This window comes from Phaethon lepturus, unplaced genomic scaffold (assembly GCF_000687285.1).
Source record: "Phaethon lepturus isolate BGI_N335 unplaced genomic scaffold, ASM68728v1 scaffold20734, whole genome shotgun sequence".
NCBI lineage: Eukaryota > Metazoa > Chordata > Aves > Phaethontiformes > Phaethontidae > Phaethon > Phaethon lepturus.
The window spans coordinates 20,050-35,245 of NW_010537247.1; the positions used below are offsets into that span (position 1 = coordinate 20,050).

The window sequence follows — 15,196 nt, forward strand, 5'->3', positions numbered from 1 at the left end:
AGTTAAGAAGAACTGTTTGAGACATTTTCCATGGTGCACCAGGACAAAAATACAAAAGTGTATATAACATCTACTGCAATTCACTACCAATCCATTCTAAGGGACGAAATAATGGATAACATCATCATCGTCTCCTTACATGTATTTCTATTGCTCATTTATCTCATATGATCTCTATCTAGTTGTGCCACATTGACTGACTATTGATGTGAGATCTAACCTTGCTGCTGGAAGGACTGGTACAATAATGTCCCACCTTGTCTCGTATGTACAGTCATAGATCTTACCTGGTGTACACAAAATCAGATCGCTGCTCTGCCCTAAAATTTGAAAGCTCTGGAAATCTCCTATCATTGCAGAGGTCTTGGTACAATTTTACCTTCCTCCTAACAACTAGAAAGACTAGGTTCATATTCCGCTCCCATTCACTTCTGTCTGATCTAATCTGATTTATCCACTTTTTCTGAGTACCCTAAAAAGAAATTGGAGGGCCACCTGCTTCTTACAGTCAGAAAGCATCACCACGGTGGTCAATGGGAAGCACGGTCCATATTGTAGTAGGCAATTTAACGACATTAAATGACAGAACTTGAGAGGAAGGAATTGCGCGTCTCGGAGACAGTCCCGCTCTCTGTTTCACACTCCTGGCTGCACAGCCCACTCCTTCCCCACGCCAGCTCTGGCACCTCCCTGCCCCTGCAAAAAAGCCGGTTCCGCCACTTACATGGCAGAAGGCTATTTGCATTTTTCAATGAAGCCATTTTCTGCTGCCATAGCGAACTGATGTGTCTTGGTCGCGCAGGAGACAACCGCTGCAGCGGGCACGGGGACGCAGGGAGCTGCCCAGGGAGAGAGCGGGGGCAGAGCAGGACCGTCCCCGCGGCAGCAGGCGTTCCGTGAAACGCCAGCATGTACAGGATGCTGTATTTTAGCTTATGCCTTCAAGAACTGGACGCCTTTAAGAGCATTAAGATTTCTACCCTTCTGCATATTCTGCCGTGTCAGTACAGAGTGTTTCACTTTGCCCGAGACTGACTGCGGTCTGCGAGACAGGCACAGCATCGAGCCCTCGGGAATGAGGCGAACACGGTCTCACCTCCCCTCTCTTAAGACAGAAGCCAAATGCTCTAATCTCTCTCGTCTCACAAAATAAGGGCAATTATTTTGGTATCGAACGTTACCTTCCTAATGGCTTGGGTCGGTTGCTCATTTCAATGAGAGTTCTGGTTACGGGCTTTTGATACCTGCTTTAAAATTATACTAGAGAAGATAGAATTTGAACTTATAGTACTGTCAAACTGTAGCAAATACAGAATCTGAACAGTAGTAACGTTCAAATATTCATAATCTGTCTGTCTTCTCATTCACACATACCTTTTTTTTCCGTTTTATCAGAAACTTTTCCTCCAATTGGTGAGTAAGTAGTACCCATGGATTCTGTTCCTTTATTTCCTTTGCTAACTCCATTTTCATACAGCTGCCCTTCAACAGGCTGTAGTTGCCAGGTTAAACCAAACAAGTGTACTGCTGCAAAAAAAAAGAAGACCAATTAATTGATGCCTACACTACGGCACCTTCAGTCAGACTAAGAAAGACTGCTATGACCCAGTTTCTGCAGAGTCAAGTATTACTTCGTTCTGTTTGTAATAAATCAGAATTTCAAGGGGTCTAATGAGCAATTTACTATTTTACCTTAAAACTCAATGTTTAATTAGTTTCCACACTTTCTTTCGGAGCTCAGCCAGGTCAGGGTGATGAAATTCTATAGCAATTAATGGAAATACTTGCAATTAAAAGGATAACAGTTGAATGAATTTAATATTGTGTGACAGATTCTAATGCTGCTGTTCAATGTTGTCCCTCAGCTTTCAACTGACAAAGAGCTCAGAGCTTGTTGATTAAAGCACTGCCACCAAGTAAAACTTCTCACCTTTCCAACCCAGTTCTAAGTGAAACTGTGCCCACTGCATTCCCAAATTTTTTCACTTTAAACATTAGTAGAAACACTGACTCCGTAGATTTCCTCTAGAATTACACTGCAGATAAAAAAACCTGGCTCTAGATCTAAAATATATGCAATTATTCTACAACACATATTAACAGAAATATAGTTGTTGTTTATGTATGCACTGGGAAATCTACTACATTAATTCTTTAATGAAGTTATATACTATCCTCATTACCATACATAGAGGCTGCCTACTCCACTTGGCCTGCACAGCCATGGACTTTTTCTGCTTTCCTTTCTGTTGTTTCTCATCTGAGGCACTGAAGGATGGTAGGAGAAAGATAACAACAGAAGATCTTATTTTAAGCATAATCTGACTGTATTGCAGTCATTCTAGACAATTACTAGGTCTTACTGAGGAGGGCAAATTCTTCAAAGGAAGAGGTTGCCTTAGCGTTGACGTGACTCAGCAGGGAGAACTGACGACCCACTACAACTTGGACTGAGGATGTCCCCCCCGCAAAGAAGCTGAAATTGTCACCAAACAGCAGAAAGCCCAAGTAGCAGGCTCTTCAGCCACACGCAGCGACTTGCACGGAGCAGGATCTGCCGACAGTGGGAGCCTAAGAGGCAATACATTTGCTCTTCCTGAATCGTGTAGGAACTTCAAAGACTCCCAGGAAAAGTAAGTGTGATCTAGAATGGGTCTTGCATTTAGAAAACATAGTCTTTTCTTTTGCACTTGCACATGCTTTAAGGAAAAAAATCTCAATACAAACGGGAAATCTAGAGCCTACTATTTTCTACGTGTTTGCTCACAAGCCTCCCTGGCATGCTGAAAAGTTAAATTATAAAGCAAAACCCCATGCCTTCAATGGGTTGCTGGCAGGGCTTTAGCAAGACTACCACAGGAATGCAAAGCTGCCAATCTACAATCAGTCATTCCAGATCTGCGCACTCCTGGATCACCCGGCCACAGATACATGATCCAAATCAAGCAAACAAGAGCACTTCTCTCCAATTAGTGAGGTGACAATATTTGTGACACATTTATATTTTTTATATTGGCTTCAGGAGAAGAGCGCCAAATTTAACTGCATTCTGAAACCACTGCTTCACCGTCAGACCTGGGCTCTGGAGGCACGCCACTGGACGGTAAATTCCCACTCCCCAGAAGAGATTCTGGAAGCTTACTCCAGTGTTAGTGGTGAGATCTCAAGCCAGAGACTCGCTTGGATTGCTTCGTATTCCATGGACTTGAAATGGTCAAAGGACCACGCTAATACTTTGAAAAGGGTCTTACAGTCAGATCACAGAGGCCTAAGCTCTCATCTTTGAGCTTAGTAATGCAAGACAGATTACTTCCACATACAGAAAGTACAACAAAAATCAACACGCCTTGACAGCTCTAGAGCGGGGGGCTCCTGCTCCTGGATTCAGCTTCTGGACATTATTATGATTTAAAGCGTTAATAACAACAAAAAGGAACAAACGTCAATGGGATTGATAACTAATGAATGTACATTTCATTTATACTAATGCAAATAGTTATATCAGCACTTGAATCAGATCAACACTAGATGCAAAACGTAACTGCCCACATCAATAAGCTTTTAGTGGTTACAGAATCATGAATATAACCTAGTTGCTTTCTTACGCTATTTCCATTGTTGCTATTATTCATTTCCTAAGACAGCATTTGCATGTGCTGCAGAGGGTACGTCACAAAGCAAGGACTGAATATATAACGCACCTTTTTCCGTACTATACGTCTTTTCCAGATCACATACACTATGCATTTTGTCATCCACTCGCACCGATTTGAATAGTTTGCTTGCTTTGTCTTCCTTCAGGCTGGGGAAATGCTGCTGTTTTTATAGTTCATGCCGAAGCTTGGCAAGCTAGCAAAACTATTTGTACGTATGTTTGACAGCCCGTTTCCTCCCTGAGAAACACCAACTGCCTTGTAGAGATGATTGTCTCTGCCAGCCTTGGACTTCTAGGCCACGGGAGATGACACCGGATGCCGGCAGACCAGCTTCATGTTGAACAATGTGCAAGACTGAGTGTTTCAACACAGAAATAAAAGCACATGGCTATGAAAATAAGGTCTACTTGAATTAAACTGAATCATTTCTATCACTGCACAAACCTGGTCATCTTGCAATCTTAAAATCAATCGGATTTTCATTACATTAGCTACAGCTCTTGAGAAATTACCTTCAGATCCAGGTATCACTCTGATAATAACGAGACCACATATACCAGTAAGCCATTAATTCTTAGCGATACCTTTTTCAGAAGTTAACTACAGGGAATAATAAACGTTTATTTAGCAGACACGGAGCCTTACCTTGCCTCTTCATTTTCTGTGGCACTTTTCTTTTACCTAGGGTATACATAATTCCTACAAAGCTGTGTGTTTCCTACAACATATGTACATCATATTTTAAACATACAGATATTTCACCAAATAAGATTAAATTAAACTTTCAAATTTCTCGCTCTGTCTAATCTCTTCAGAAATATGCAGGTGTGTACTGAATTTCATTAAAAACCTCAAAAGAACGTCTCTTTGGAGTCATTCTCTCTCTGATTTTTCTAGCGGATTCCTGGCTTTTGCTTTTCCCCTTTTACACAAAGGGGCATAGAAAATGCTGTGGGATTCAACAGTGGGCCACAGTGTCATTTCCCACAGCATAAATCCATCTGTAAGATTCTCAGCTGTATTTCCCAGGCGTAGTGCCCAGCTGGAAGACCCTACTCGACAGATCAAGTAGAAGACGACACCACCACTCTGTCCAACCTAGGACCGAGCTGGCTAAAAAGAAGGGAGATTCGCTTTCTGATGAAGGTTTCTGCCCTCTCCTCAGAGTTAGCCTTCCAGACTGCTATTTGCACAGAGACCTCGACTGCAGTACTCCTGGGGGCTGGCTGCTGGCGAACCGTACCAAGTCCCACCGTTATGGCTAAAGACGCGTTACTGGATGTACCTCAAGTTGCCACAGAACACAAAAAGCAGCCTTTGAGGTTTGATGACTACACTGGTATTACAAAAAAACCCCAAAGCTACTTCGCTTCTGCCTACCTGGCACTCCGGAAAAATGCTGCAATCTGGTACCCTGTGTTTTGCAGTGTCCAAAACACCTCGGCTACTGGTAGGGTGCAAAGGCCATTAGCGAGCTGCTACAGTTTCAAGCAAAAACCAAGGACTACCAGGCAAATGGAGATTGAATGGCAGCATTCGTGTGCTTCAGAATTGCAAAATTCATACTTCAAGTCAGGAGGGGCCGCAGCGAGTCACCAGGAGCGTCAGCCCGTAACATCCCCTCATCTGGGCCTAACTGAACCTCTTGCCCACAGACCGAGTGCCAATATTCTCCTTGCTGGTACCAACCGCGCTCCATTACCTGGCACTCCCGAACTTCCAACTGGATTTCTCTGCTTCCTTGGTTCTTCCAGCCTACTGCAAAGCTCATCTGAAAAGATACGCTTTCTTGGCTTGCTTGAACCTCCCGTATATTCCCCCCTCTACCATGACATTACTACTTTGCTCTGTGTTGTTTATGAGTTGCGTTCTGCCACAAGCAGAGTCGTACGTTGCTTTCACTGAGGTGATCTGGAAGCAGGCAAATACATCTGAAGGCAAAATTTGACCTTCTTTACATAATGTCTGGAGATAGCGCTTATATGATGGATGCCACCATACCTAGATTTCATTTATATTTTATTAGATAGCCCTGTTTAATTCAAGGTTTCAGATAAAACTGTAACACAAAAGTGGACATACACCTTTTTTTTTTTAAAACAACATGCCTTGTGGATGTTATTGCAGATGCTAAATTTGGAGGAGTCTGTAGTCAGTGGAGCTAAAGAGACTGGAAGAAGCCACAGGACTATTGTGAAACTAAGCTTCTTCCTCAGTCACCCTGCCCTTGGCAGGCTGCACCGTGGAGCTGCTCAGGGTAACTTTAAATGACCTCTGTCAAACACAGAAGATTCTACTCACAGTTACAGAGCTTTTCTTGACTAACTTATTATGTTTCTTAGGTAAAAAAATAATTATTAAGTATAAAACAGATCTCTTGCAGAAGAAGATAAAGGGGTCTATCTTCTACCCTTCCCATAAATTTTCTTCGCAGAACAGTGACATGAAAAGCTAGTGTGACTTCATGCTGCCTAAGGGATTTTCTCTATCCGGAGGCAGGTTTTTGGTTGCTTCACATTACTAGCGAAAGTGAAACCAGTTGGGTGTTGTCGGAACCAAAGTTTGGGTCTTTACCTCTGAAGCAAATGGCCAGATTGCTCATTTTCTTCAACATTTAAATAAAACAAACTGACAATTCCAGATAAACTAACTCAGTCCCCGCAATTCTGTGGCATACTTGAGTAAATATTCACACATATATGTAAGCATTTTGTTCAGAACTCGCTTTGTAAACTGGATTAACCTGCCATCTGCTACGAAGCCAATGATATAATTTAATTTATTCTTATCTACCTTCTGTGTAAGCACAGCTTGTCAACTCCTGTGCTACACATTTGGCAGAATATGAATAAGAGGCTTGGCTCCAGTGCAAAAGAGACTCTCAGTAGTGAGGAGATGTCAAAAAAGTCCTGTGCAATAACTACTTATCAACCTGCAAGACGAACTTCAGAAGACAAAAATCCTACAAATGCGAAGCCTCTCCAAATTGCTGGTCTCTGCTAAAGGCTTCTGTTTAGCTTTCTCTGCTGTTTCCGTTATTTTAGAAAATCTCAGTAGGTCACCCCCCCAAAGCCTAGACTTCAGAAGAGCTATAGTAGAATGTATATTTTTCTATTTTTTCTGCACCTGTGCTGACCAAGTGCCAGAAAAGTATTTATTTTCCACAACTGCTATCAGGTTCTGCTTATAAAACTGGATTTCACTGTGGCATGAAGCCATGGGTGCATCAGTGCCTCAGTTCCAGTGGGGTGCTGAAAAAGATGAAGCAATGTGGAAATACCTGAACACAAATAAGACTCAGAATCAAAGTTCTGATCCTGACCTACAGAAGGGGTGTTCTTCTTTTGTAAGCTCATTTTGTAAATAAAATGCTCTGTCATTCTGCTCTAACCAAATTTGAGACCCTTAATACTTAATTCAGTCGTAAGATTGTTTTTTGTTAATTCATATTGAAGTGGTAAATCATTTTGGACCATAAATGGCCTTTCATGAAATAAGGATTTTTCCATATATTTGCTATAGCCATCTTAAGTCTCAACCACTCTCCTCTTTCTCAAGCAGTCTTCTCTTTATACTTAACACATTTTTATACTTAAGAAAAGAAATATCCCCTCCTATCCTGCAATCCCTCCTACTGGGATGTATAATGACTAGCCTGGTTTAGTTTTTCATTACCAAGTCATATGTTAGACTTTGGAACAAACAAAACCTAATCTCAGACAACAGTACAGTGTTGTCAGGCTTCCTCCTTAGAGTACTTAAAATTTTACGACAATATCGAGGCTCAGAGAGAACAGACACCATGATTTCCAGTTGTGAAACCCTGATGTGCCCATCCCAGTGAGGGCAACCCCGCTACGGAGTTCAACAACATTTCAGAGTCGCGCGTCTGCATCACAGCTTTTACATATACCTGAAACGTTTAGCAACGTTTGCCACACCGTGATATTCTTCAGTGTAAAATCACCGTATTTTCCCCTTGAGCCTTCTCTCCGTAATTCATAGTTCTCAGAGTTAAGGATTTCTATTTTTCCTACTGTTTTATATTGTACAAAGCTATGCAACCAATATTATAAATCTATGCATTGAGTTACATACATCCTTAAAATTGGGCCTGGCCTTTCCCGATGTTGAAACCGTCACTCCTCTACCTTGTACGGTGTGAGAAATGACAGGTCACTGTGGCAGACAGCAGAGAGGTTTTCATTTCCTCACCCTCCATATGAATATAATTTAAGACCCAACAGCCACCTCCAGCGCACACTCATAAATAGTGATAATATCATGAAGGATAGGGACAACTTCGTATTCATACTTGAGAATTCATTTGTATATAAAACAGTCATTTTGTAGTCAGGGATGGTTAAATCTAAGAACATGGGATGCAATTTTCAGAGGCACTGAACATTTGCATCTCCTGCTAAAAATCAATAGGAACCGTAGGAGTTCAGCACCTTTGATCAATAGGACCAGTGATTTGCAAGTCCAAATCAGCTGCTGATAAAGTGGTAAGGTATCATGGAAGAAAAATCCTACTTACTAATGGGCTAAAAATAACTGACTAGATGAGCAGCCACATCGAACATTGTATTGCACTTAAAGAAAACGGCGCAGTGCTGAGAAGTTACAGAAAAAATACATTTCTTATTCTATCGGCATATCTATTTGCATTGTTTACTCTTACAATTTTTGGTCAAATTTCTTCTCTAATTGCTGATGGCTTCTTAGGTGAATTTTTGGTCAAATTTCTTCTTTAGTTGCTGATGGCTTCTTAGGTTTTTATTACAATGAGGTTAAAAAAAGAGTATTTACTACACCGTTCCACAACGGTAGCCTATTTTATACCCTTTAGAGCAACGCAGACCAACAGGTGAACAGAGGGACACAACTATTGACTGCATTGAGTCAGACAGACACATTCTTGTCTTTCATGCGATAATTTGCCATCTGTGTTATAGCCCTTGGACATCAGTGTGTACACAGCATCTGCTGGTCCTCATCTTTCTTACCACAGAAGATAAACTACTTAGAAGTATGAGAGAAATTTCAGTTTTCTTTTCCACACCGTCCTCTTGCAAGGTGCCACCTCTGTAAATATCTCAGCCATGACAATGGGTCCAGCTCAGTCCTTTCAAACACCTCATGCAAGAGAACTATACATCGATGCATAGCCAGGGATTTATCCATTTTTGTTTTACAATCAAACATAAAAAACTTTAAGATAACTGGATTTCAAGTATTTTCCCTCAGGATTTTCTTTTCCCCTCAATTTGAGCATTCATTTGCATAAATCTGTAAAACACACACCGCTCGTGCGCCCTCCAGACACAGCCAGTGCTGGAGGGCAGGTTTTGCCCGTTCCGTGTTGCTGACCTGTTGGGCAGGTCACTCCTTTCCCCCCCGTCAGCCCTTCACTCCACCGGCAATTTCACCCGGCCTCGACCGAACGCCCCGCTCGCTCCCCACAGCCCTGGCTGGCTCTCGGGAACCGCTGGTGAGGCTGCTGCAGCGCCCGACGCGCCGATGACACGCACCGACATCGCCTCCCTGCTGCGCGTCCCCATCGCCCACCCGCCTCACCGCCCTCCTCGTGCGCAAATTCGAGCAGTCATGCCCCAGAGCGCCACGAATGCGTTACACTTCTCAACGTATATGAAAGTACAGAAGAAAAATAGAAGTTATATATCTCTTTATTCAATAGTAAATAATTCAACTCATTCATTGCGGAGACCGAACACCCACTTTATGAAACATGGTTTTCTTGGAGTAACTACTATGATGTTAGAACCTATTCACAGAAATTACTCCAGTTGAAGTGAAAATATGTGTTTTACTTGATAAACTAAATATTTTCAACAAATCAGCTGTTACAGAACCATTTACAGGGTTCTATAATTTCCTCACTGTCCATATAGTAGTCAAATTTATTTCAGAAAAGACCAAATAATAAACATGGTGATTATAGGCCAGAAGTGGAAACATGTAGAAAAAAAAATTGTTTTAACTGACTAGTAGTTCAAAGGAGAGAAAATACAGAAGAAGTATGTGTTCTCAAGTAAAAGCTTCTCTGTTGAGTCTCACTGATAAGACAGACTGAAAAATAAAATACAAAACCATTTTGCTACTTTACCTTTTGACTGCAAAGAAATCACAGCTTAGAGCACCCTGGCACAGGTCTCAGTTCATTACAAACGTGAGAGCCACTTGCAAATTTTTGATCTAGAACAAGCTTTGGGTTTCCAAGACTTTGGGAATGTTCTGACTCGAGGCTGAGGTTTGGCCCTAGCTAAAATGTAGCTCACGCATCTAATGGCAGCACGAGACATTTGAGAAAGCACATCTAAGTTATTAGATAAAGGGAAGAAAAAGCTTAAAGTTAAATTTTGATCTACGTTCATTTAGCTTGAGATCGCAGGTCATGCAGCCTAGGCCATAAAATACAACGCTGAAAATAATTTTGCCTTTACAAAGTCTCCCTTATTGTTCCAGCAACAACCAGCTGATCCCAGGTTAGATTTGATCCTGAAATTAAAATGAGTTTTGTTTTGCAATTTAGGCCCAAGTCTGTAGTCCCTGCTTAGACTTAGCTCCCTCTGATTTGAAGAAAACCTGCCTGGAGTGAGGACTGAGGGACCTGAATTATGGTGGGCACAGAGAAAATACTCGGGAGAGTGAATTTTAACTTCAGAGTGTTACACACAGTCTGATTTTGTGTGTTCAACTGCTCTTATTTAAAACATGTACATTGAAATTTTTGATGTGAAACGATATGCAAATATGAAACCCTACAGATCAAGTGAACTTTGAAAGTAGTTTACATGCTATTATTCATACTTAGCAAAAGGGAAAGAAGTAAGGTACCCGACTCGTAAGAACAGACCATGAACTTACTTAAATATTTAACCAATCAGAAATGGGCAACATGAATATTAATTTGGAATAACCTAACTAATACTACCTGAATCTGTAGGAAAGCTTATACAGCTGAAAAATTTCTGAGGCAAACAAGAGCAAATAATGGCATCTTGCAAAACTTTCTGAATTATAATTCCTCATTCAGAGATTTATATTTTGCTATAGAAAACACAACTAGAAATACTATTAACTTACAAAATACAAAGACACTTTCATTTTACCTAGTTCTGCCCAACTAAAGAAAACCTGTTACATCTTTATGTTACACGTATGTAGACACGTCTACAGGAAATCCATATAGAGCTTTTTAATTCACAGTGACACGGAGCACTTACAGCTTTCTCAGGCTGATGACATGCTGCAGTATATCTCTAGAAGTTAAAAAATTTTCAGTGGCAGACTGAAATCTAAGCAGGGATGAAACAGGCAGTACTTCACCCAGATAAAATCTAAATGGTGTGGGTGGGGTATGTATGTAGCAAGCAGATGAGGCTGCAAAAATTATACAGCCAGTCCTAAATGAGGGCATATGCTCACCAGCTGTTATGTAAATCTGCAATTAATGCAGCTTACTAGATCCTCAGGTGCTTTCAACTAATCATACAACAGAAATGATCAAATCTGCTTTCCCATATGCATTAGATGAGGATTTTAGAAAAAATTCCTCCTGATGAGCATCTCACTGACAGTAACCAGAATCTTGTCACTATGGGACAAAAAAAAAACAACAGTGGAAAAGAAAAATGACTGAAATTGTAATTATTTGCACTATAAAGACACTAATTCAGAGAATATAGAAAATCAGTGGCCACTTATCGGTTTGGAGATAGCTGTACTTGTATCTCTGTACAAGTTTTACCAAGTACAAACCACTCTTTCAGGCAAACCCAGGGTTATTCCCATTCAAGCTACAAGATGCTGGGGATACTTTGGCTCCTGCCCACCTGTGAACTGGCAACTAAATCAACAAATCAAGAGTGCGTGCACCATGAGAAAGCGCGTCACACAAGCAAAAATTAATTTGATTTTCCTATGTTTACAGAAGCCGCAGTCACATTCTAAGATTCTACCTAATGAATACTTTGTAATATTTTCAATTCAAATTGAAAAACCAATGGGATAATTAATGTTCAGCCAAAATGTCATATAGAAAGTCACAAAGACTTGCTTTCCCATGTACGATTGTAATCACATTGACTTCAAGCCTACCTCCAATATATCTATCTTCCAAAAAAGAGGTGTTTCTAGCTACTCTGATAAAACCTGACAACTTATTATGATAAGAAAATTGCAAAGTTAGGTACTTACAAAGATGAGTTTGAAATTAAGTAACTGCACTTCAACCTATGTAACATTTTACTGAAACATAAATTCAATAAAGGGACAGCAAAATAGGTCTTAGAAAACATGGTGTAAAATACTACGTATTTTTAGAGCTAGCTGTCATTCTAGTCAATGATATACGAATTAAGAGGAGAAAATGAAAGATTTAAATTGCAATCAGACTGAAGAAATTAAATAAAGGTAGCAAGGTAAAATACAATTAAGCGTTATCAGCCTTTTCCAAATAATCCTTTAAGAACAACAATGTTGTAAGGCTTAATATGAAAATCAAATGTTTAATTTAAGAAAAATATCACCGCAATTAAAATCAGTAGGAGTCCTCTGCTAGTATAAACATGTCATCTTGAATAATATTTCTCTCTCTATTAGGCAGTATCAAGGTTAACAGAGTAGAAAGTTAATGAGAATTCCATGTCGTATTCAACCTCTGGCCAACCCAGCGTTTTGTTCGCCAGAATTTACAAAGCACCCAACGGCAAACGTTATTAGTAAAACATGAGTTGTATTAGCGTAAAAGCAAGCAAGACAACCGAGCAGAAAAGGTGAAGAATAATTCAGCGCAGAAGAGCAAGAGGGGCTTACCGATAACATAGGCTAGCAGCAGCGCCAGGGTAACTGTGATAGCAGTAGCGCTCAAAGCAGTGCACTTCCAGTTGCAACACCTGTAAGGTTTGTTAAAAGTGAAGGCAGGTCTGGAAAAGGTACTTCTAGGAAGAGGCCTAGGAGGTGGAGAGTAAACAGTATTGGATGTTAAAGGATAGTTCTGACTGGCTGCGCTGAAGATAGCTGAAGACCCGGATCCATGTTTAAATAGGAAATGCCTACGAAAAGAAGACAGAGAACCATGCTGTAAAAACCACTTTGTGATTTAAGAAGTGACAGGAACTATATAAGCACTGTATGATAAATACTGCATAAATCCACGGAAAATATCAAAGACAGAAAAATGTATATTTGAATACCCTCCGTACTGGAAGTTTTGCAACCACACCGTAAGATTTCCAGCAATTTTTTAGTGAAACAATATAATGTAAATGAATTCTGTTGCCAGCAGTACCCGCTCCATCCACCAACACACAACTGGGTTTATCTCACCAAGTACCAAAAAAGTGCAGAAGCCACTATCGCTCTGAATATTTATTTTTACTATGGTTTCTCTCCAGAATATAGAAACAAAAAAAACAAAACAAAACAAAAAAAAAAAAAAAAAAAAAAAAAAAAAAAAAAAAAAAAAAAAAAAAAAAAAAAAAAAGAAAGAAAAAAAAAAAGACAGACAGAAAGGTGACTACTTAGTGGAAAATGTACAAGGACAATCCATTCTGAAGGACTGTAGTTACTGTATAGGTGAGTATAATTTCTTTAGTGTTCTTAATTGAGCTATTTTTGAGAGCAGTTTTTCTTCAAATGCTTTTGCCTACTGTGGTGATTCTCAAACATACTAAGAAAGAATTCATTAGGAGACCTACTTCAGCATATTCTGGAGGACTGATTGCCTTCAAGAAAAAATAGCACAGACCTACATTAGCACAAAAAATAAGGTACGGAAATATGCCTTGCAGAAGGGGCTCTGGTGCAGAAATACAGAGTGGCTGTCTATAGGAAGATGGGTGGTTTTCAGGACTGGCAAGTGCTCTCCAAGAGGATTTGGGAAAGGGTATTTAATTTTAAACGTTAACATACTGTGCTATATGCTCAGAAATGTGGCAGAAAAGGACACATTCAAGGCTGACCATACCAACCACATATTCTTTTGGAAACACCAACCGTCTTTGGACCTTCTTTCCTTTGCTTTATTTAAGTGAGCAAGCTTCACCAGTGCACTCTTTTCGGACAGACGCACATCTAGACCTCCCGCCACAGCATGCACCCGGAGAAGTTTAGAGCATCTCGGCGTTCCTCTGTCTCAAGCCCCGAGGTCTGAGCTAAGAAAGCAAGTCCAGGGGCACTGATACTACACAGACTGCAAGAACAAGGACTGCCTTGGCCACAGGGCTACCCTAGACTGTTGTTTTAGCCTAAATCTCCGTAGCCTTCCTGTTGAGTACCCTGACTCAGGAAGGCATCTCTTACAAAACAGCATTCGACTCTCCTGACCTTGCCAGCTCTTTGCTTTGGGAGCCAGACAGCGATGCGAAGCAACGACCCACTTGCAGTTCAGGTGCTCTGAACTGCGCCCCGTCCACACAGGCTCCCGGTGGCTCCCATCCGTGACTGTTGCTGCCACTGGTTCCTGTACAACCCGTTTCTCTGTTCTTCCACCAGCTGAGAGCTGTGCAAGTGCTCTGCGGACCCAGGCAAGCACGACCATGCCACTTGTGCTGGGGGTGCAAGTTGCCCTCAGTCGTTTCTGCCAAAATTGAAGGTGGATCTAGAGTCACGTGGCCCTGCGACGCCTGCAAGCCAACAGCCACAGCCGCGCGTCACAGCTGCGGTGAAGTGGCCAACGCTGACGTGGGCCAGAAGCTTCCCAATGACAAACTGCACCTTTACACCTTCAGCAAGGCACAGGCTTTTGAATACGTGCATGGATCAATGAACCCATGCTGGTAGAATTTCTTTGATGGATTCAGGCAGGATGTACACAGGATCAAACGCCGAAAAGTATGAAACATGATTATACTGTGACATTTGACTTTAAGGATATTGTAAATACATGTTCCTGAAAAGGTAATTGCTAAAATGGTGTAATGAGTATGATATTATGTATTTCCATTATAAGATTTTAAAAGAAAGGTTACAGTTCTCAAAATGCCAGATAATAGAAAATAAAAAGGTATTACAGAGCAGTTTTATCTTTTAAAGGGCCTTTTATACAGGCAGTTAGCTAAAAAAGAAGGTAAGTGAGAACACCGGTTAGCTTGTGTTACAGACGACTGTGCCTACGTATCAGGAGTCTTTAGACTCCTGACTTTTTGACCACAAGAATGAAAATTTTGTGTTGCTTCTGATGAGTACTAAAAAAAAACTTACTACCCAAGTAAACAGCATGCAGACAAAAAAAGGACAACTGAATCTGACTGAGTACAGCATCCTGGCATTACATTAGACAACACATTCTAGTTTTCTTTCCCACTGACTTTCACCGTTATAGATATATACATTATATATGTGGCAATGCTCTGAACACGGTAATGCACAACTGAAGCTACAGCCTAATCATTTTCCTTTGTCGTCCCTCCTTTTTCTGGTTGATGGTTGTATTATTTTTTACCTGTAAGTATTTTAGTTCAAAAAACCTAAATTCAAATATAGTAAAACAATAAATTCAAATGAAGTAATGT

At 40.7% G+C, this 15,196-nt stretch overlaps 1 protein-coding gene across 1 annotated transcript in view; it reads right to left on the minus strand.

Moving 5' to 3' along the window:
• LOC104620278 (teneurin-1-like) overlaps positions 1–15,196 on the minus strand; it is a gene marked incomplete at its 3' end in the record, with an annotated part of 49,409 nt that overhangs the window by 13,938 nt on the left and 20,275 nt on the right. Inside the window, exons 3-4 of the mRNA XM_010286446.1 lie at positions 12,498–12,736; positions 1,375–1,527 (exon numbers count right to left, since the gene is read on the minus strand). Coding sequence (XP_010284748.1) covers positions 1,375–1,527; positions 12,498–12,736 — 392 coding nt within the window. The remainder of the gene's footprint in view (positions 1–1,374; positions 1,528–12,497; positions 12,737–15,196) is intronic.